This window comes from Carcharodon carcharias, chromosome 19 (assembly GCF_017639515.1).
Source record: "Carcharodon carcharias isolate sCarCar2 chromosome 19, sCarCar2.pri, whole genome shotgun sequence".
In the NCBI taxonomy this organism is placed as follows: Eukaryota; Metazoa; Chordata; class Chondrichthyes; order Lamniformes; family Lamnidae; genus Carcharodon; species Carcharodon carcharias.
In genome coordinates this window covers 27,117,875-27,138,968 of record NC_054485.1, presented here as the reverse complement: position 1 = coordinate 27,138,968, position 21,094 = coordinate 27,117,875, and the positions used below count along the sequence as shown (strand labels likewise).

Below are 21,094 nucleotides of genomic sequence, written 5' to 3'. Positions count from 1 at the left end.
GAGCAGCACCAGGCATACCTAAAAGTGAAACCTGGTGAAGCTGCATGACAGGATTACTCACATGCCAAATAGCAAAAGCAGCAAGCAATATACACAGCTAAGGAGTTCCACATCAACAGGGCAGTTCTGCAGTCCTGCCACACCCAGTCATGAATGGTAGTGGACAATTAAACATTCTAGGAGGTTCCACAAATATCCCCATCCTCAATGCTGGAGGAGTCCAGCACATCAGTGCAAAAGATAAAGCTGAAGCATTTGCAACAAGCTTCCACCAGAAGTGCCGAGTGGTTGATCCATCTCGACCTTCTTTGGAGGTCCCCAGCATCACAGACGCCGGCCTTCAGCCAATTCTATTCACTCCACGTGATATCAAGTAACAGCTGAAGGCACTGGATACTGCAAAGGTTATAGGCCCTGACAATATTCTAACAATACTACTGAAGATTTATGCTCCAGAACTTGCAGCGCCCCTAGCCAAGCTTTTCCAGTACAGCTGCAACATGGGCATCTACCTGGCAATATGGAAAATTGCCTAGGTGTGTTCTGTCCACAAAAAGCAAAATAAATCTAACCCGGCCAATTACCAGTCTACTCTCGACCAGCAATCAAGTGATGCACGGGGTCACCAACAATGCTATCAAGCAGCACTTGCTTAACAATAACCTTGCTTAACAAAGCAAGGGAGTACTCAATAAACAGAAAGTTATTGAGAGAAATTGAGGAAGTGAGACACCTTGGAGTGCATATCCACAAGTCCCTGAAGGTGGCAGGACAGGTGGACAAGAAAGCATATGGAATGCATAGATTTACGGTGATTGGTAGAAGAATTAGAGGGGACATGAGGAAAACTTTTTCATACAGAGGATGGTGCATGTCTGGAATTCATGGCCTAAATTCGTGACTGAGGCTGAAACGCTCAGCTTATTTAAAAGGTACCTGGATCTACATCAGAAGTGCTGCAGCCTGCAAGGCTGTTCTCAGATCTGGAAAATAGGATTAAAATGAGCAGCTAAAATATTCTCTTTTTGGCTGGCACAAACTCAGTAGGCTGAATGGCCTTCTGTAGCGTAACTTTTCTAGGTTTGAACCTGCTTACTGATGCTCAGTTTGGGTTCCGCCAGGATCACTCAGCTCCTAATCTTATTACAGCCTTGGCTGAAACACAGAAAAAGGAGCTTAACTCCAGAGGTGAGGCAAGAGTGACTGCCCTTGACATCAAGGCTGCATTTGACCGAGTGTGGCATCGAGGAGCCCTAACAAAACTGGAGTCAATGGGAATCAGGAGGAAAACTCTCTGCTGGCTGGGGTCATACCTAGCACAAAAGGAAGATGGTTGTGGTTGTTGGACGTCAATCATCTCAGCTCCAGAACATCACTGCAGGAGTTCCTCAGGGTAGTTTCCTTTGCCCAACCACTTTCAGCTGCTTCATCAATGACCTTCCCTCTGTCATAAGATTAGAAGTGGGGATGCTCGTTGATGATTGTACAATGTTCAGCACCATTCACGACTCCTCAGATACTGAAGCAGTCCATATCCAAATGCAGCAAGACCTAGACAATATCTAGGCTTAGGCTGACAGGTGGCAAGTAACGTTCATGCCACAGAAGTGCCAAGCAATGACCATCTTCAATGAGAGAGAATACAACCATCGCCCTTTGACATTCAATGGCATAATCATTGCTCAATCCCCCACCATCAATATCCTGGAGGGGTGGGGGTTACCATTGACCAGAAACTGAACTGGACTAGCCATATATTGTGGCTACAAGGGCAGGTCAGAGGTTAGGGATCCGGTGGCAAGTAACTCAACTCGTGACTCTCCAAAGCCGGTCCACCATCTACAATGCTCAAGCCAAGAGTGTGATGGAATACACTCCACTTGCCTAGATGAGTACAGCTCCAACAACACACAAGAAGCTTGACACTATCCAAGATAAAGCAGCCCACTTGATTGGCACCCCATCCACAAACATTCACTCCCTCCACCACTGACACACAGCGACAATGGTGTGTATCATCTATAAGATGCACTGCAGGAACTTACCAAAGCTCTTTAGACAGGACTTTCCGAACCCACGACATCTACCATTTAGAAGGACAAGGACACACGGAAACACCAGCATCAGGAAGTTCCCCTCCAAGCCCCTCACTATCCTGATTTGGAAGTATGTCGCCATTCCTTCACTGTCACCGGGTCAAAATCTTGGAACTCCCTTCCCAACAGCACTCTGGGTGTACCTACAGCATGTGGACTGCAGCAGTTCAAGTAGGCAATTCACCATCATCTTCTCAAGGGCAATTAGGGATGGGCAGTAAATGCTGGTCTAGCCAGCGACACCTGCATCCCATGAATGAATTAAAAATATCCAATTTGTGGTACTTCTAGAGGTCACCTTGGATACCTCCAGTGATTGGAAAAATCCAGTAGAGATTATTCATGGTTGCTGTTATTTTCAAAACCACGCAAAGCAGAACTAGAGTCATTTAAGATCCTTTTGGGTCATCTTTACGGACTGCATATACCTCAGTGACAGCCTCACTGAACCACTGTAGATATCACTCCTGAATATAAGGTTCACAGCTTATTGTATCTGTAACTCCCTTTTGCAGTGTGGATTTCTCCTCCCTGGATGATGGCTCTCCGGTTATAAATGTAATTAAAATGCATGTTCTCTTTCAATCAGACTTTGAAGAAAAGTGGCAAGCAATTAAATCCTTGCTGACAACTTAACTTAACAATTTACTATTGGTAAAACTAATTGGTTCTCTGCCATCATTTTCCTCTCCCACCTCCTCAAATAATTAGCTCAATTTCTGTTTTTACAGTACAGGTGTCAAATGACTATTGCATTTTAAACCTGTGCTTGAATTTTCCTACTAGTGTTAACACTGGCTTCTGCATGATGGAAGGTTAGTTTTGAAATGAATGAAGTGGTTCATTATACATAATCTTAAATCATTATAATCATAGAATCCTATAGCAAAGGAGGCAGCATTTGGTGCATCTTGCCACTTCTGGCTCTTTGAAACAGCTATCCAAGGACCTCATGGTCCTACTCTTTTTTCCTTCATGTATATGTTCAATATTATTGCTGTTTAAACATTATGTAGTTTAATACAACAATTGCAAACTATTTTTTATATCATGCTTCCATATGATCCTTTTGGAAGGACTTCACATCATTGAGGTTTTAGATACCAAAATTATTAAACTGTAAGAAAGAAGAAAATAGTAGCAGTAATACAACATACACTTAGCATTGAATCTGCTTTCACCACCTTTTCAGGCGTGCATTCAAAATCACAATAGCTCAGTGTGTAAAAAAAATTCTCGTCCCCCCATCCGATTCTTTTGCCATTTATTTTAAATCTGTCCTCTGAGTATCGACTCTGCTGTCAATGGAAACACCTAGCTAATCTATCAAAACCCTTCCTAATTTTGAACACTTCTATTACATCTCTTCATCTTCTTTGCTCCCGACTACCAGCTTTTCTAGTTTTTCCACACAACTGAAGTCCCTCATCCCTGATACAATTCTCGTAAACCTCATGCTAATCAGTGCTGTCTTTTTATTATACAAATCATATTGCTTTTGGGTCAATGCCTGTGGTCATTTATTCTACATAACTAAGTACATATCACTTTGAACCAGTGATACATCCCTATCACAAATTTAAGGATAATTCTGAGAAACGAAGAGAATTTCTCAATAAAATTCATCATTCAGTACAATGCTACCATCTAGTGGTAGAGTTAATTTGTCTTTTAACCAACAGGTGAACTTTCCCATTTATCATTGAGTGCAGGAAGGGATCAACAACACAACTAAATTCTCATAGTAAATAGTATATGGGGGTCCAGGAAGAATAGCTGTTAAGAAAACATCATAGGATTCAGGAGCAGTCGGGTGGCCATTCAGCTTTTCAAGCCTGCTCCACCATTCAGTAAGATCATGTCTGATCTGGCAGTGGTCTCAATTCCACTTCCCTGTCTGCTCCCCATAACTCCAGCACCACCCCCAACCCCTTGTCTATCAAAAGTATGTCTAACTCTGCCTTGAATGAATTCAATGACTCAGCCTCCACAACTTTCCAGGGAAAAGAATTCCAAATACTAATGACCCTCGGAGAAAAAAATTCTCTTCTCAGACTTAAAAGGGAGGCTTCTTATTCTTAAACTGTGTCCCCCAGTTCTATACTTCCCAACAAGTGGAAACATCCTTCCGGTATCTACCCTAACAAGTCCCCTCAGGGTCTTATATGCTTTAATAAGATCACCCCTCATTCTTTTAAACTTTAATGGGTATAGGTCCAACCTGTTCAACCTTTCATCATAAGGTAAGCCCCTCATCCCAGAAATGAGTCAAGCGAATCTTCTCTGAACTGCTTTTAATGCAATTATATATTTTCAAATAAGGAGGCCAAAATCATACACTTACCATGGCCCTGTACAGCTGCAGTAAAACTTCCCTTTTATATTCCATTCCACATTTACAATAAATTAAAACATTCCAATTGGCATCCTAATGACTTGCTGCACCTGCATACTAACTTTTTGAGATTCATGTACCAGGGCACCCATATGCCTCTGTACCACTGGGTTTTACAATCTCTTCCTTTCATATCCTTTAGACAGTATCTTCATTTTGTCCAATGTTGGATGATTCTGATATTGTATAGGAAAGTCAAATCACACACAGAACCATCTTCCTTTAATGTAGTCTCTATATTGTTAAGGCTTCATCTGATCAAAATCACAAATGACATTCTAAATGTGATTGTGACAAAGTTTCGCTCTCCCCTCCTCACTTATGACCTGTTTGCAGCCTTTGAAACAGTTCCCAACACTAACTCAGTTCTAGATGGAGAGTACGTGGTTCAGGATATCAACACTGCGGGTTCGAGTTCTCTTCCAGCTGAGGCCTGCCTCCTCACCCTGCCCATGACTCAAATGTAATGGCGAACCACCACTGACAAAAACTGCCAAGGAAACAGCCCAGCATTTTGTTCTTTAATGCTCCTGTGAAGCGCCTTGGTACATTTTATTACATGAAAGGGGCTATGTAAATATAAGTTGTTGTTATTCAGATAGTTTTCTTGTGCTTAGTATGCGCAATTTTATATAAAAAAACTGGCATTCTGCTGATAAATGAGAAACAATGACTACTCTCTAATCTTCAACTTGTGGAAATAAACACTTGCACGCTGATACTTCATCTATAAACTACAAATTAGGTTTATTAAAAGTGAAGGTAAACAGTAGCAGAACATTAATACAAATCATATTTAATTACAATCTTTAACTCCTGCAAAATAATACTATGCTTTGCAATTTTCTTCGTAATAGCAAACATGAACAAGGTTCCACAAATTGGGCATTTGGTTCCTTTAACCACAGTGTTTCCAGTTGCCAGTCCTTCAGAACCAATCAAGGTAAAGAGCTGGAGCTGGTTGCCAAAATGCATTTTACCGATTGACAGCTTCCACTGAGGACATCTTCAGGACCATCTGTTGTAAGAAACGTTGCTAGCCCAGAGGAGTTTTGAGGTATGTGGACTGTCAATCCACATCCTTCAAACAAAATGCACCTTGCCTGAGTTACACAATAAAAGCTAGGCAAGAACCAATTTTACACATTCCCTTCAATTGTGTCCATGGTAAAACAAGCAGTCCATGCTACGTGGATTCTATTTGCTTTACAATTGAAATGTCTTCATGAATTAAAAATGTTTGTCGCTGAATGGTTCCCTGTAATGACAAGCTCCAGACACCCACTGGGAATGCAAATTTTATCCACAACCCAGAAAAAAAAAGTCTATGGTAAAACCTAAAAGGCCTCTGACTTGAAATCTGATAGAGAATTCCCCATCATAACTTTGCCCACTGTTACAATATTAGGATTTCTTTGGTTCCGGTTTAAAAACACAGCTAGCTTTAGCTCGTGTTTGGTAGTGGTAGGAAATGAAAAGAGAATCCTCTTCAATTTACTTAAGTTTTATACTTGGCTTTCATATGATCATTGTGTTTGGAAGGCGTAGAATAGCACCACTTTGGTGTTTGACAAGGTTTAAATGGCAAGTGTATCCAAATTTTAAACAAGCAACTAGTAGTAACACAAATTTGTATTAACTTTAACAGTAGTTAAATTTAGCCAGCTCCATGATCAGTGGAAAATAATTTGTGATGTTGAATGCTAAACGTTAAATAGCAATTTACATTCCCTTTCTTCTGTCTGAAGTTATCCGACCCAAATCTCTCTCTTTCTCTCTCTCTCTCTGAAGGTTCGAAACATGCTCTTTAATGAAAGGCTGAAATATACCTCCAAAAAAAATGACTAGGACCCAATGAATTTAAATAACTTCTTGGTTTAATTCAAAAAAGCTGTCAACAATATAGACTTGAACAAATCACACAAGAGTTTTTATTTGAATTGAATGGCTTAGTTTCTTCTTGAGGTACTGACCCAGAAACCATTAATTTGATAACAACTGTACAAAGATCAAGTAAAACATTCATCTGTGACTGAAGAATTAAAGACATCGCTTCAAGGGATTGAACATGTCCTGCTTGTACCATCAAGAGAAATTGCTATAATTTGACCAGAGCACTATGCAATCTTAGCTCAACGTTCTCCGTGAGTTCATTTGCTAAGGTAGCATATAGTTTACTTTAGTGATTACTGCTCCTAATTAACTGGGCCAATTAGGTTTACTGGCATCCATATATCTTTTGAAATTTCACCCTCATCTTAGAAATGTAGTAATGTTCTTCTTTTCCTTCAGAAGATGAAATGAACTGCAAAGTAAATTGTATAAAAGGAGCTTGATGAGTGGAGCTTTTTTTCACTCCAGACTTTATATTCATTGGTAAACTATTTTAGATTTGGTTTTAAATTATATCTTTCAAGTAATTTAGTTTTCATTCAAAAGTGAAGTTTTGATGACAAAACCTTTGTTCATGCTTTGTGTTTTTGTGCATTTCAGTATAATTTTGTTGTATAAATATTGAAAATTTTTGGATTATAAAAGAAATTATATTTATGGTCCATCAGCCACATGTCTTCTTCCTGGTTCATGTCGCATTTCACTTTGTCCCTTTAGGAAAGTTTTAATAAAGGCAGAATATTCAATAAAGTCTATATCTTAAAATAGTACAAATGATACAGCTGTATATATTTATTCAGTATTAAATTCATATTTAAATGTAACATCTCCTGTATAGTGCAATGCTGCATATTTACTGCCTTTGATTTGAACCAGGGTTCCAGTTCTGGAGCCAGGTTGGAGTGGGGAATGGGTTTCATCAATAATTTAATTTTCATCCTTCAAAGGTGAACTGGCTTAGCTTCAAGTTAACTCTAGTGCAAACAGAACCTATAATAAACAAACAAAATGGTTAAAAGTATATTTTTAACCAAATCCAGTGCTGAATATCCGTGTTCATGGGGAACTGGACAGTGAGTCAGATCAACTGTTCTATGAATTCGTAATTACAGTAAATTTCAAAATATTGTTTCAATAATCTTTGAAGATGTATCAAGTTTAGAAAATTCTCCAAGCTGCATATAAACAGAAAAATCATGCTTGTTTTGGTTTTTGTTACAAGTCTCCCTCTCATTTTGTCCACATATCTGGCAACCTCTCAACTGCAAAGCAGCACAATATTAAAGGAAGGGGAAAATTTGTCCATTGCTTCTAAAGAAATAATTTCAATTAAAACTTTTTTTTCCTCCACCAGGCAAAAACTAGATAACCAAGTGCTACTGAAAGGAATGATATGGACATAATGAAAAAGATCAACCAAATCTGTTTCTTGGAATTAGAACTAAATGTATCTTTATTCTCTTTTTGAGAGTTTAAATGACTGTTTTATTTTATTTTGTTATCCAGTTTTCCATTTATCTTTCACTGCCACTATCATCATGGCTTAACATTACCGGATAAGTAAATATGCACATTTTCCACATCATGAAATGAAGTGCCAGGCAAGAGAGATTCAGAGTTAGAAACAACAGAATATATTAGAATACCAGTACTATGTTCTAATTTGGACTGAAAGTTACACCTGTCAAAGCAGTTAACAGATCAGGAATATTTAAAATAACAAGAAAGAGATGCAAATAAGTTAATTACATCATGGATCCAAATGAAGTCTCAGCAATTGATTTCAGCATTTTTGGGACTCCAATGATGCAGTCCTGGAGATGGGTAAAATGTTGAATTCTGAACACACGAAGCATATTTAGTTTCCTGCTGAAACATTTTCTGTATCCACCATAGCCAAGCAAAATATAATAGGCTTTCTAGAGCCAGACTATGGGGATTGCAGTATTTGACTATAACAATTTGAATGGAGCCCTCTAATTCTATCAAATTGGTGCATTCACACAACCACTTTCAATGCTGCAGCTTCTTTACAAAGTGCATCTTTGTATCATCTTATTGGGATTGTGATGATGATACAATGTGTCACTGATAACCTGCTAGAATCATTTGTCAGGCAGCTATATTGTCTGTTTATTGAAAGGATGTGGGGGATGGATTTTCACTGTTCTTGCTTTGCAGCATTGGAAGAAATTCATAGTTCTGTTTCTGTTTTAATGGACCATCTCTGGAATGTACAATCCACAAACAGTTGGAGGAAAAGATTTACACTGGAGTGGAATCTATACCAAATTCAATTCTAAATAAAGCAATGTAGAAGGAGAATCAGATCACCATGATGCAAGATACATAGCACCCTCAATAAGCTCGCAACCATTCTAATAAGAAAAAAATGCAAATATTAGAAACAATGAAAATTGGGAAAAACGTAAAACTCCACCAGGCTTCACTCAAACACACACTAACCTGTCTTCTCTCTTTAGCAGATCAGTCAGTACCTGAATGTATTTCCAACATTTACCATTTTAAAATAACCTTCAAGATTTCTTCAAATTCCATTCATCTCCACCTTACTACCAACATTAAATTCCACAAATCCATGATGTCAGCCATCAGAAACAAAGGTACACATCAATGATATGGCTCTTCAGTCATTCTGAGCAGAAGGTTTTGACAAATATGGGATGGAGCGAGGGGGGAGTAGTCACCTTGTACATAACATTGCATTCTTTAACAGCAACCTATGGGGTTTATGTCAGAAGAACAGGTGAAGGTAGCATTTTTTTGCACCTCAAACAGATTTGCAATCCACAGAAATACAGATTATAGAACAGTAAAGAAAAACACAACTTTTTGAATATGATCTCAAAGAAGGTGGAAGAGCATGAGAGCAGGAATTCACTGCTGTTTTCAGTTTAAAGAGTCTCTCTAGCTTAATTCCATTTTCAATAAATTGTCTTCCATTCCTGCTCTTATAAGTGTCAAACTTTTGCCAATAAACAAACTTCACAATACAACAATCTATAGTATTGAGAGAATATCTTCTTACTGTCCAAAAAAAATGCTGCACTATGAAATGCTATTCTTCTCCAGCTGGAAGATTTTCTTCAATCCTTTTAATGAATTTCATTCTGATTTCTGTCACATTGTCACCCCTGAGTGTGTCTTGGGCAAATTTCACATCAATTGCCATTTGAACCTGGTAACACAGAAAAAAATAAAGAGAGAATACACAGTACTGTTGATTCTACTAGTGCTCTTGACACAGAGGTCACAACTGTTTGTTTTCTTTTTAACCTATGGTCAATCAGCTTCAGGCCATCTGATGTTTTGACATTACAACATTAAATTTACTGGTAGTCAATTTAAATTTGTATTAAATTTACTGGATCATGTTTTCATCTACAATTTAGCTGTGCCTTGTATTTGAACAACATATATCATCTTTAAAAACTTTAAAATTGCCATTAATTTGGAATTAAACATTTGCTACTGAAAAGTTGACTGTTCTCAAACTGATATATATTATGGATTTTCAACATATGTTATAGATCATGTGTACGTGAGCTACAAGCCAAATAAATTGCTTCCATGCAGGGAATTAAAAATAGATATTATAATTATTTGTAAACAGGTAAGAGATTTATCATAAATATTGAGAAATTTTAAGATGGTCGTAATCCAAAGTTATTTGATATCACAGGAACTCGTGAGGAGGAAGCATAAAACCTTGCAAGTAAACAATCCAAACAAGGATGTAAAGTATAAAGAAAGTGGATGAACATTGGTGTCATGGCTGCAGGAAACATGAGAAAGTGGATGAATACTGGTGTCATGACTGCAGGAAGCATTGACTGAATGAGAACTACATACAATTTCAGCAGTCACCAGCTAACCATTGACATATAGAGCTGCTTAAAGAAGAATTTTTTTTAAATACAAGAAGAGACACTGATCAAAATATGGCTGATACAAGTCACCTGGTAGCTGATACTGTAAAGTTGGCCACTTCTCCGGAAAGTCTATAGGAATTACACTGCAGACCTGTACATGGGATTTCACAATGAGGGGGGTTGCGAAGAGAAAGAGGGATCGTCAAGGTCTACTTCAAACAGGGCAATCTTGAAAGCAAGGCATTAAAGATGCAAAGTGCTGGACTTTGATCAGATGCTCGTCATTCAAAACCCCCGAGGACGATGAAATAACCCCCATCTCCTGTTTGTTAATATCTTGAAATGTGCAAAAAGTTTCAGAGATGCAGAGATCAAAAAATGGGATTACTCGGTGTACAATAATGAATGCAATATATGCGAATTGAATTTCCTTCCAAGAATATACAGATGTGAATTTAAAACTGGTTCTGCCCAGCAGAGAAAACAACAAGCAGGAAAAAAACATGACAGTGATCTAAAGCACCGCTAGAAAACAGCAGAAAGATTTATTTCTCTCTCTGAAGCTAAAAAAGGATCTTCAACAAAATGTAGACCTGAAATAAGCCAGAGTGGCTTCAACAGAGTGCAGCGCTGAACAAAATCAACTCCAGGATTCTACCAGGAACCACCTAACTTCAAAACGGCCGCAACAATCAATAATCTATGCCTCACAGACAAGCAAACAACTTACTCGTATTCTTTTAACTATTATTTGGATTCTAACCTTCTTACTTCTGATATATGTGTGTGTGTGCATCTCGTCGTGTCTTTTATTATTTTTTCCTCTGGTTTAGTGATGAATAAACTTACTCTTTCTTTGACTTGAGCAAACCTGGTTTGATTGGCCCCTTGTTAAAAAGTAAATACATTTGGATTTGAAAAGGCATCTATGGGGGAAAAAAAATTGTACAAACCGATGGGGCGGAATGAAACAGGAGCCAGTTCACTCCTCCTCACCCAGTCGTAACACTGGCCATTCAAGAAACAGATGTGCTCTAACCTGAGCCAAAACAAATTGTCACATACCAAATTCACTTTATTGAAAAGTTCAACAAGTTTTAATGACATTGCTTCTCTAATGTAACAGAATTCCCCAAGGCACTTTTGGAAGAATGCCAAATCAGGCAAAAACGGATACTAAACCCAAGGAAATATTAGATGGTGTGAAAAAAACGTTTGATCCAAGATTAAGGTTGGTTTTAAGAGGTGGAGAAGATTCAGGAAATACTTAAAGAGCATGCAGCCAAATCGGCTGCAGCCACGACTGCCAATGGGGAGCAAATGCAAAAAAGGCCAAAGTCAGATTTTAGGACTGCAGGAGGTTACATAGATAGGAAAGAGAAAGGCCATAACAAGAGGATAAAAATGTTAAAGTATAAGGTACTTTCAATTCTATTTAAGTTCTCAATCTTGCCTCTATGTCAGAAGGTTGAGGCTTCAAGACCACTCCAGGGACCTGAGCAATAGAATCCAATTTCATGCTTCAGTACGGTACTGAGAAAGTGCTGCACTATTGGAAGTGTCTTCTTTCAAATGAGCTGTAAAATGAAGGTCCAATTTTCTCCAAGATCACATGACATGAATATTTATCTCGATCAATGCCACTAAAAAGATTATCTGGTCCTTCTATATTGGTTGTTTGTAAGATCGCATTGTGTGTCAACCTCGGGTCAACGTTATTCATCTGTGCCAGCTGCAAAAGGGACTACCACTCATGAATTGGCCTCTATAGTCAAAACAGGCAATGTTCAATACAGAAGTGACACATGCCCTGGACACAGCCCATTGTCTCCCAAGGCAGACAGATGTCAATAATAATGATAATAATAAGGATAATGCTAATAATAATATTAAGTTCATTACCTAAACAAATCCATGTACAATGCAGATTTAGCAAGATGAGCATTAAAGTATTAATTGCCAATGCACAAATATATCACAAGGCTCACCATTTCCAATGCACCTCTCAGAACTCCACAGAGGAGATTAGAGTAAATCAAACTGGAATGGTTGTCAGGCAATTCCACAAAGTCCACAAGTGGATTATTTTCCAGAATCAATGAAAATTCATCTCCAGCTGCACTCCAGTTGGTCACACTGGGAGTTATACCCAGATACATTTTAAAAGCAACCTGTTAATTAAAAAAAATGTAAAGCTAAATCCAATTAACTATCTGATACTGTTAAAAATAAAGGCTAGGTGACTGAATGAAAAAAAATCACAGTAAAACTAGCAGCTCTCCATTATAATGGAATAAATCATTCAGGAACTTCTGAAGCATACACATGCACAGTTAAACATCGGAAATCAAAAGTTCCAGTCCAAATTCCCAAGCTCCTTCGAAGTCTGTGCAAGTTCCTCAATACTGAAATACGTGCAACAGTGTGAATTGGGGGTCATTACTCAATACTTAACCACTAAAAAAGCCAGAGATTAGGGCTCATGCATTCAAGTGTAAGTTAATTTTTTAACACTGTGGCAAATTATAATTGCCGCCAAACAACTTCTCTGCCAGAAAGCGTAATTTTACAACTTTGGAATCTGTCACAAAACCATAACAATTTCCGTAATCTTATTGTGGTTTATTGTAAAGTAGGTTTATGGGTGTGAGTGTAGATGGTTCTGTATGATTTGGGGAGTCAGTGGCGTAGTGGTATTGTCACTGGGTTGGTAATCCAGAGACCCAGAATAATGCTCTGGGTTCAAATCCTGCCACGGCAGATGGTGGAATTTGAATTCAATAAAAATCTGGAATTAAAAGTCTAATGATGACCATGAAACCACAGTCGATTGTTGTTAAAAGCCCACCACTAACGTCATTTAGAGAAAGATCTGCCTGGTCTGGCCTACATGTGACTCCAGATCCGCAGTAATATGGTTGACTCTTAAATGCCCTAGCAAGCCACTCAGTTGTATCAAAATCGCTAAAAAAGTCAATAAAAATGAATGAAACCAGATGGACCCGGCATCGATCTAGGGGCCAGAAATGATAATGGCAAAACCCAGCCCTGTCGACTCTGCAAAGTCCTCCTTACTAACATCTGGGGGCTTGTGCCAAAATTGGGAGATCTGCCTCACAGACTCATCAAGAACAGCCTGACAGCCATACTCAGGGAATCATACCTTACAGATCACATCCCAGACACCACCATCACCATCCAGCAGAAGTAGCAGCACAGTGGTATAGAGTTAGGAGGGAGTTCTGGGAGTCCTCATCATCGACTACGGATCAAATGAACTCTCATGACATCAGGTCTAACATGGACAAGGAAACCTCCTGTTGATTACTATGTACAGCTGAGTCAGTACACCTCCATGTTGAACACCACTTGGAGGAAGCACCGAGGGTGGCAAGGGCGCAGAATGTACTCAGGGTGGGGGACTTCAACTTCCATCACCAAGAATGGCACAGCAGCACCACCACAGACCGAGCTGGCCGAGTCCTAAAGCAGGCAGCTGCTTTACTGGGTCTGCAGCAGGTGGTGAGGGAACTAACAAGAGGGAAAAGCATACTTGCCCTCATCCTCACCAACCTATCTGTCACAGCTGCATCTGTCCATGATAGAATGGGTAGGAGTGACCTCTGCAGAGTCCTGGTTGAGACAAAATCCCGTCTCGTGTTGTGTGGCACTACCACCTTGCCAAATGGGATATATTTCAAACAGATACAGCAACTCAAGACTGGGCATCAATGAGGCGCTGCGGGCCATCAGCAGCAGCAGCATTATGTTCAACCACAATTTGCAAACTCATGGCCCAGCACACCCCCACTCTATCATCAAGGCAGGGGATGAACCCTGGCTCAATGAAGAGGGTAGGAGGGACAGGGCATGCCAGGCGCAGCACCAGGCATAACTAAAAATTAGGTCTCAACCTGGTGAAGCTACAACACAAGACTACTTGTGTGCCAAACAGCATAAGTGATAGACAGAGCTAAGGAATTCCACAACCAACAGATCAGATCTAAGGTTCTGCAGTCCTGCCACATCCAGTTGTGAATAGTGGTGGACAATCAACCAACTCACTGAAGGATGAGGCTCCAAAAATATCCCCATCCTCAATGATGGAGGAGCCCAGCGCATCAGTGCAAAAGAGAAAGCTGAAGCATTCCCAACAATCTTCAGCCACGAGTGCTGAGTAGATGATCCATCTTGGCCTCCTCCGGAGGTCCCCAGCATCACAGATGCTAGTCTTCAGCCAATTCGATTCACTACACATGATATCAAGAATCATCAGAAAGCATTGGATACCGCAAAGCTATGAGCCCTGACAATATACTGGCAATAGTGCCGAAGACTTGTGCTCCAGAACTTGCCGCGCCCCTAGCCAAGCTGTTCCAGTACATCTACAACACTGGTATCTACCCAGCAATACGGAAAATTGTCCATATCTTGCACACGAAAAGCAGGACAAATCCAATCCGGCCAATCACCGCCCCATCAGTCAACTCTCAATCATCAGGGAAAGTGAAGGAAGAGGTCATCAACAGTACTATCAAGCAGCACTTGCTTAACAATAACCTGCTTAGAGACTCTCGATTCGGGTTCCGTCAGGCCCACTCAGCTTCTGACCTCATTACAGCCTTGGTTCAAACATGGACAGAAGAGATGAACTCCAGAGGTGAGACCAGAGTTACTGCCCTTGAGATCAAGGCAGCATTTGACAGAGTGTAGCATCAAGGAGCCCTAGCAAAACTGGAGTCAGAGGGAATTGGGGAAAACGCTCCATTGGTTGGTGTCATACCTCACACAAAGGGAGGTGGTTGTGGTTGCTGAAGGTCAATCGTCTCAGTTTCAGGGCATCACTGCAGGAGTTCCTCAGGGTAGTGTCCTAGGCCCAATCATCTTCAGCTGCTTCATTAATGGCATTCCTTCCAGCAAAAGGTCAGAAGTGGGCATGCTCGCTGATGATTGCACAATGTTCAGCACCATACATGTCTGCTCAGGTACTGAAGCAGGCCATATCCAAATGCAGCAAGACTTGCGCAATATCCAGACCTGGGCTGACAAATGGCAAGTAACATTCGTTCCACACAAGTGCCGGGCAATGACCATCTCCAACAGGAGAGAATCTAACCATCGTCCCTTGACATTCAATGGAATTACCATTGCTTAAAAGGTCACTATCAACATTCTGGGGGTTACCATTGACGAGAAACTGAACTGGACTAACCATATAAATACTGTGGCAACAAGAGAAGGTCAGAGGCTAGGAATCCTGCGACGAGTAACTCACCTCCTGACTCCCCAAAGCCTGTCCAGTATCTACAAGGCAGAAACGAGGAATGTGAAGGAATATTCCCCACTTGCCTGGATGAGTGCAGCTCCAACAACATGTAAGAAGTTTGACCCCATCCAGGGCAAGGCAGCCCACTTGATTGGCACCCCTTCCACAAACATTCACTCCCTCCCTACCAATGAACAATGGCAGCAGTGTATACCATCTGCAAGATGCACTGCAGAAATTCACCAAGCTTCCTTTATCATCTAGAAGGACAGGGGCAGGAGATAGCTGAGATTACCCCCACCTCTTCAAGCCACTCACCATCCTGACTTGGAAACTTGGAAATATATCACTGTTCCTTCACTGTCGCTAGGTCAAAATCCTAGAACTCCCTCCTTAACAGCACTATAGGTGTACCCACAGCACAGGGGCTGCAGCAGTTCAAGAAAGCAGCTCACCACCACCTTCCCCAAAGCATATGGGATGGGCAAGAAATGCTGGCATAGCCAGCAGCACCCATATCTCATAAATTAATTTTTAAAAATCTCATTGCCTTGGCAGTTGCTGCAATAAAAAAATCAATCAGGACACTGAACATATTTGGCCCATGCAGGAACACTGGAAGATGAAAGAGTTTTGGAGGACTCCTACAACCGTTAACCCTCCGTGAATCAAATTTTAAAACACCTTTAACCATGTCGATGACCACATAACAGGTTGTTTCAGATAGACATCAAGTTATGCAATTAATCACACGGATTAAAAGGCATAAAACTAACAACTTCAATAAAACTTACATTACAATACATTGAAAAATAAAAATCCAATTTGAATATTACCACTTTGATAATCCAGCTACTATAACAAGCAAAATTATCCTAACTATGATCATTTACAGCATTGTGTTTGCAATGGAGATAGCAAATTCCAGCCAAGGCTTGGAATTACGTGTTTCAAATCCAATGTTTTATAAGATGATTATGTATTGGACTCTCTCCTTAATTTAAGGTAAAATGGTGTAATGAAGAGAGGCATGTGATCTGTTATGATTTCTGCCCAGCAACAGGCTTGCCTGGTTACCATGGGGACCAGAGGCCCAAGCCGAGTGCTATGCGCCAGATTTAACACCTGAGCACTAAGGGAGAGGTAGGTGTTTTTGCTTTTGCAGACTTATTGTCTCAGAGATGTTGAACAGGGAAAGAGAGAGAGTGTGTGAGCGTCCCGGAAAGAAAGTCAGGGAGCAGCTACTGCCGTCTGCAGAGGGAAAAGGCTGTTTTTGCTGCTTTGAGGCAGAATGTGGGTAATAAGATGTTGGAGCATAGCAGTAGGCCACTTGGCACTTTGAGCCTGCTCCGCCATTCAATAAGAGACAGAACCCCCGCACACTTCAGAACTCTGAAAGATTCTTCCTTGCATGGCCCGGGAAGAATCACTGGAATGAACTGTGTTACTGGAAGTCCATTCAGGAATAATCAGAAGGCTGAGGGAAAGGACTTTCAATGGCTGCTGGACATTACGACTCTTAGAAACTGGGAGAAGCAAACCCATTGGATACAGGGAGTGGCTTTAGATTGTTCCCTGTAAATATTCCAATTCTGCAGAGAGCATCTTGTAATGTATATTATGTGGTGGTTATTGGTTGTGTTAAGACATGAATGAGCATTATCCTTTCTGTGGTTTAGAGCATTAGTTGCCTACTATGCAATGTTTAGGCAGTGTTGCTTTCAGTTTACATGCTACAGTAAAAGCCTTAAAAGTAGCAATGTTGTGTAATTCCTTTAAGTTGGTCACTGGGAATTCATTTTTTTTAAAGTTTTCAGGCTTTACAGGGATTCAGGGATTATAACAAGTTGTAATGTTGAACCACTGACCCACTGGCCTACAGTCTTCCTAATCGTTCATATTCTAACATTTAAAATGCATATACAAATTGTCCTGTAACAGCATGATTCTGGTTTTATTTTTCCAGCTTCTATTAATAATACACAACTTCTAACAGTTTTGTTCATTTCATACTCCACTCAATTTAAGTAGCACCTGTTGCTATAAGGTGATCATATAAATTGAAAGTACCTTTGAGTTAATCCATGCGAAATTTCAATTTACCTTTGCAATAACATCTGCAGTTTCACGGAAATCATGGCATCTTCCAACATTAGAACGAGCCAAAAAATCTTCAATCAGTCTGACGCCAATGTTGTACCCCCTATGTTGAAACACAAGGTAAACCAATATTGTTCATTTAATAGAAAATAATTGCTTTAAAAAGTCATGTATACACTCTCTTCAAACTTGAAGTGTGTACATTCCCTAGCCTCCTTTGTAAAACACTCAAATAAGGCAGCGTTTGATTTATTACAAAATACAAGTTAGAATTTCCACTGTTGCCAAAAGATATAACTGTTATCAGATCAAATCAAATCAACAGACAGAAATGCATGCCATGAACGTAATGTACACATATTAACAGACAGTAGTGACAGAATAAACAAAATCTATTTTTTATGGAATTTGCTTTGTTGAAATGAATGAAATGAAGAGTTCCCAATTCCTTTTCACTTTCCTTCAAATTCTTTTTAAAATCTAAACTTAATGTAATCACTATGCCCCAATTTACCCCGTTTTCTATTTTAATCTCTTCAAATTTATCATGTTGTACCTTGAACTTTCACCTTGGTTTCTCAAACAATTGGAAATAAAATATAGTACAGTTGGGATTTTAAATATTGAGTTTTTGGTAACTTAAAAGATCAGTGCTCTGCCTCTATCCCAAATCCCTCACCAATTTGAACACTCTCCCAGAATCAGCTGCCTTTACTTTTCATGTTAAAACTGAGTCAGCAAAAAAACAAAATTTCACTGTTGTAAAATTGTGAAAGTACCAATATGGTGTACGCACGAATTTAAAAAACTCCTCTACCACTTCCAATGAATTTTAAAGTCATTTGAAGACCAGCAGGCAGGTATTTAAAAATCAGTTAATAACAATGAAAAGGGAAGGGAAAAGGTGTTATAGGAATCAGGGGTCAGACTTTTCACTATATGACGACAATTTTTTCTGATTGGGGAAACTGCTTACTGTATAACAAAAAAACAACCTCTGGTCAGCAATAGTATTTTATACAGTAGAACCTACTTAAGCACACTCCATTTAGCCAGCTATTGCCCAGCTATTCATCAAATTTTCATAGGCCAAAACTTTGAGATCACCCCACTGCAGTCTTCCAAGACCAATTCTGACAAAATATTCTCTCAACCCTAGAAAGATTAAATTGAGTTTGTCATTTCCATTCCATTGGTTTTCATTCCCATGTTTAGGTGATTGTTACAGCAATCACCTTTTGTAAATCGTCCAAAACTTAGGTATCGATTCCCTGCGACTTTCTATTATCCATTATGGAAGAGTGGTATTCCCTTGTATGCCCAAATGTACCCCAGATGCAGTTCTAAGGTTTCAGAGTCAAACAGCTGTGCTGACAAAATTCACTTATTTATGTGGTCTTATGTCTACATGATTCAGACTGTCCTGCTTTTTACTAAGTTACATCAACACTGTGAGTAAACAGACATCAGTTCAATCTGAAGCTATTAACAGACTGAAGTGCTACAGAAAGGACATCATACACTTACTTCTGGGGTATGGAATATAATATTTATCCAAGTGGAATTGACTGCATATCATAAAAGCAGACATTATGCCAGGTGAGATCTGAGAGTTACAAATATAATCTTAACACATTGCTTGCCATGGAGCATGTGACTTAATGGAAATCTAAATGCTGAAATACTCCGTGACATTACACAATAGCTGAAACACTGTTCCTCACCCTGCAGTTAATCATTTAAAAAGTAATTGCTTAATTTTTACTGTTCTCAGTGAGGGCGAGACTCCATGCATCGTCCAAAGAACAGTAATTCTGAAAAATCATAACGCTGAATGTTGCATTCATGCTTCAGTAAGATCTTCCATTGAATTGCAAATTCCAGGTTCATCTAATTCTAACAAACTGTACTTGCTTGTGTTATCAATGACAAGAAAAGTTTAGCACAGAAGGTAAACCATAAAGGGGAAGATTAAAGTAAGCCTGGCAAGTACAAGGAAACTGTTGGCCCAATGTATAGTGACTTAAGTTTTTAAATGCACTTACATTTTATCCAACTGTTTATTGACATCTTCATCATTTTCATAATCTTTACAGAGTTGCGTAACTAGAGCTCCATAGGTCAGAGTGAATAGCTCTGAATTCTGTTGAGGAAGCAAGAGAAGTTGAGCAAAACATTCAGAAACACTAACAACTGCATCAACAACATCAACCACGCTTGCACTCAAAAATCTAAATCTTTGTTGACCACTGTGACCATCAAGAGTTTATCTAACAAGTCGCAATATTGACTCCATTTTTGAAAATTAATCAACAACTTACTCCTTGAACAACTGAGCCAATTATTACATCATACAGCAATTACAAGGAACACATTAGACACAGCAGTCTATCAGGTCATCTCGAGCCAACAAAATAAATGGACGGGAAGTGGGTGGTGGTCAACAGCCTTCACTATATACAAAATAAACACAAACACAATTTTAATTATTAGTTTCCTTTTTGGATTTCTCTACTGATCTAAGATATTGTCTAATGCCTGTAATCAGATCATTTCCTCATAATCATTAGTAACTGCACTGAAATCTTATTCCAAAACAATAAGTCAGGTCAAACAAGTTAGTTTATAAAATCAATACGTTCATTCAACATATACAACAATATAGAGGAAGCCACATTGGGAGCAGTGAGTGCAGTAGACCAAATTGAACGAGGTGCGAGTGTACAGCTGCTTCACCTGAAAGGAGTGTTTGGGTCCTTTGGTGGCATCATGCTGGAGTTGGCTGAAATGGCGGAGGATGTTCCTTTGAATGCAGAGGCTGGTAGGGTGAAAAGTTCCACCAGCACTAAACACCTCTTCCCCTCACCCCCCATCAGCATTCCGTAAGGACCATTCCCTCCGAGACACCCTGGTCCACTCCTCCATCACCCCCAACACCTCGTCCCCTTCCCATCCAATTGCAGACAGTGCAACACCTGCCCCTTTACTTCCTCCCTCCTCAACATTCAAGGGTCCAAATACTCGTTTCAGGTGAAGCAACGCTTCACTTGCACCTCCTTCAATTTGGTCTACTGCATCCGCCGCTGCGAATGTGGTCTTCTCTACATTGGGTAGACCAAACGCAGGCTGGGTGACTGCTTTGCAGAACACCTCCGGTCTGTCTGCAAGCATGATCCAGACCTTCCGGTCGCTTGCCATTTCAACATACCATCCTGCTCTCACACCCACAGGTCCAACCTTGGACTGCTGCGATGTTCCAGTGAAGCCCAATGCAAACTGGAGGAACAGCACCTCATCTTCCATTTAGGCACTTTACAGCCTTCTGGATTTAATATTGAGTTCAACAACTTCAGATCATGAACTCTTTCCTCCATCCTCACCTGCGTTTTTTCTTAATCGACTTTTTGCTACATTCATTTTCATTTTTCATCCACTCAGTTTTATTTTTATT

The 21,094-nt window shown here is 39.8% G+C and overlaps 1 protein-coding gene across 3 annotated transcripts in view; it reads right to left on the bottom strand.

Moving 5' to 3' along the window:
• trappc3 (trafficking protein particle complex subunit 3) overlaps positions 1 to 21,094 on the bottom strand; it is a 45,312-nt gene that overhangs the window by 11,659 nt on the left and 12,559 nt on the right. Inside the window, exons 2-6 of one of the 3 annotated variants that reach the window (XM_041212663.1) lie at positions 19,689 to 19,786; positions 17,647 to 17,746; positions 12,266 to 12,448; positions 9,434 to 9,583; positions 6,351 to 7,374 (exon numbers count right to left, since the gene is read on the bottom strand). In XM_041212663.1, coding sequence (XP_041068597.1) covers positions 9,464 to 9,583; positions 12,266 to 12,448; positions 17,647 to 17,746; positions 19,689 to 19,786 — 501 coding nt within the window. In that variant the 3' untranslated portion in view covers positions 6,351 to 7,374; positions 9,434 to 9,463. Of the gene's footprint in view, positions 1 to 6,350; positions 9,584 to 12,265; positions 12,449 to 17,646; positions 17,747 to 19,688; positions 19,787 to 21,094 lie in introns of those variants that run through there. The other 2 variants (XM_041212664.1, XM_041212662.1) reach the window with 2 other exon arrangements.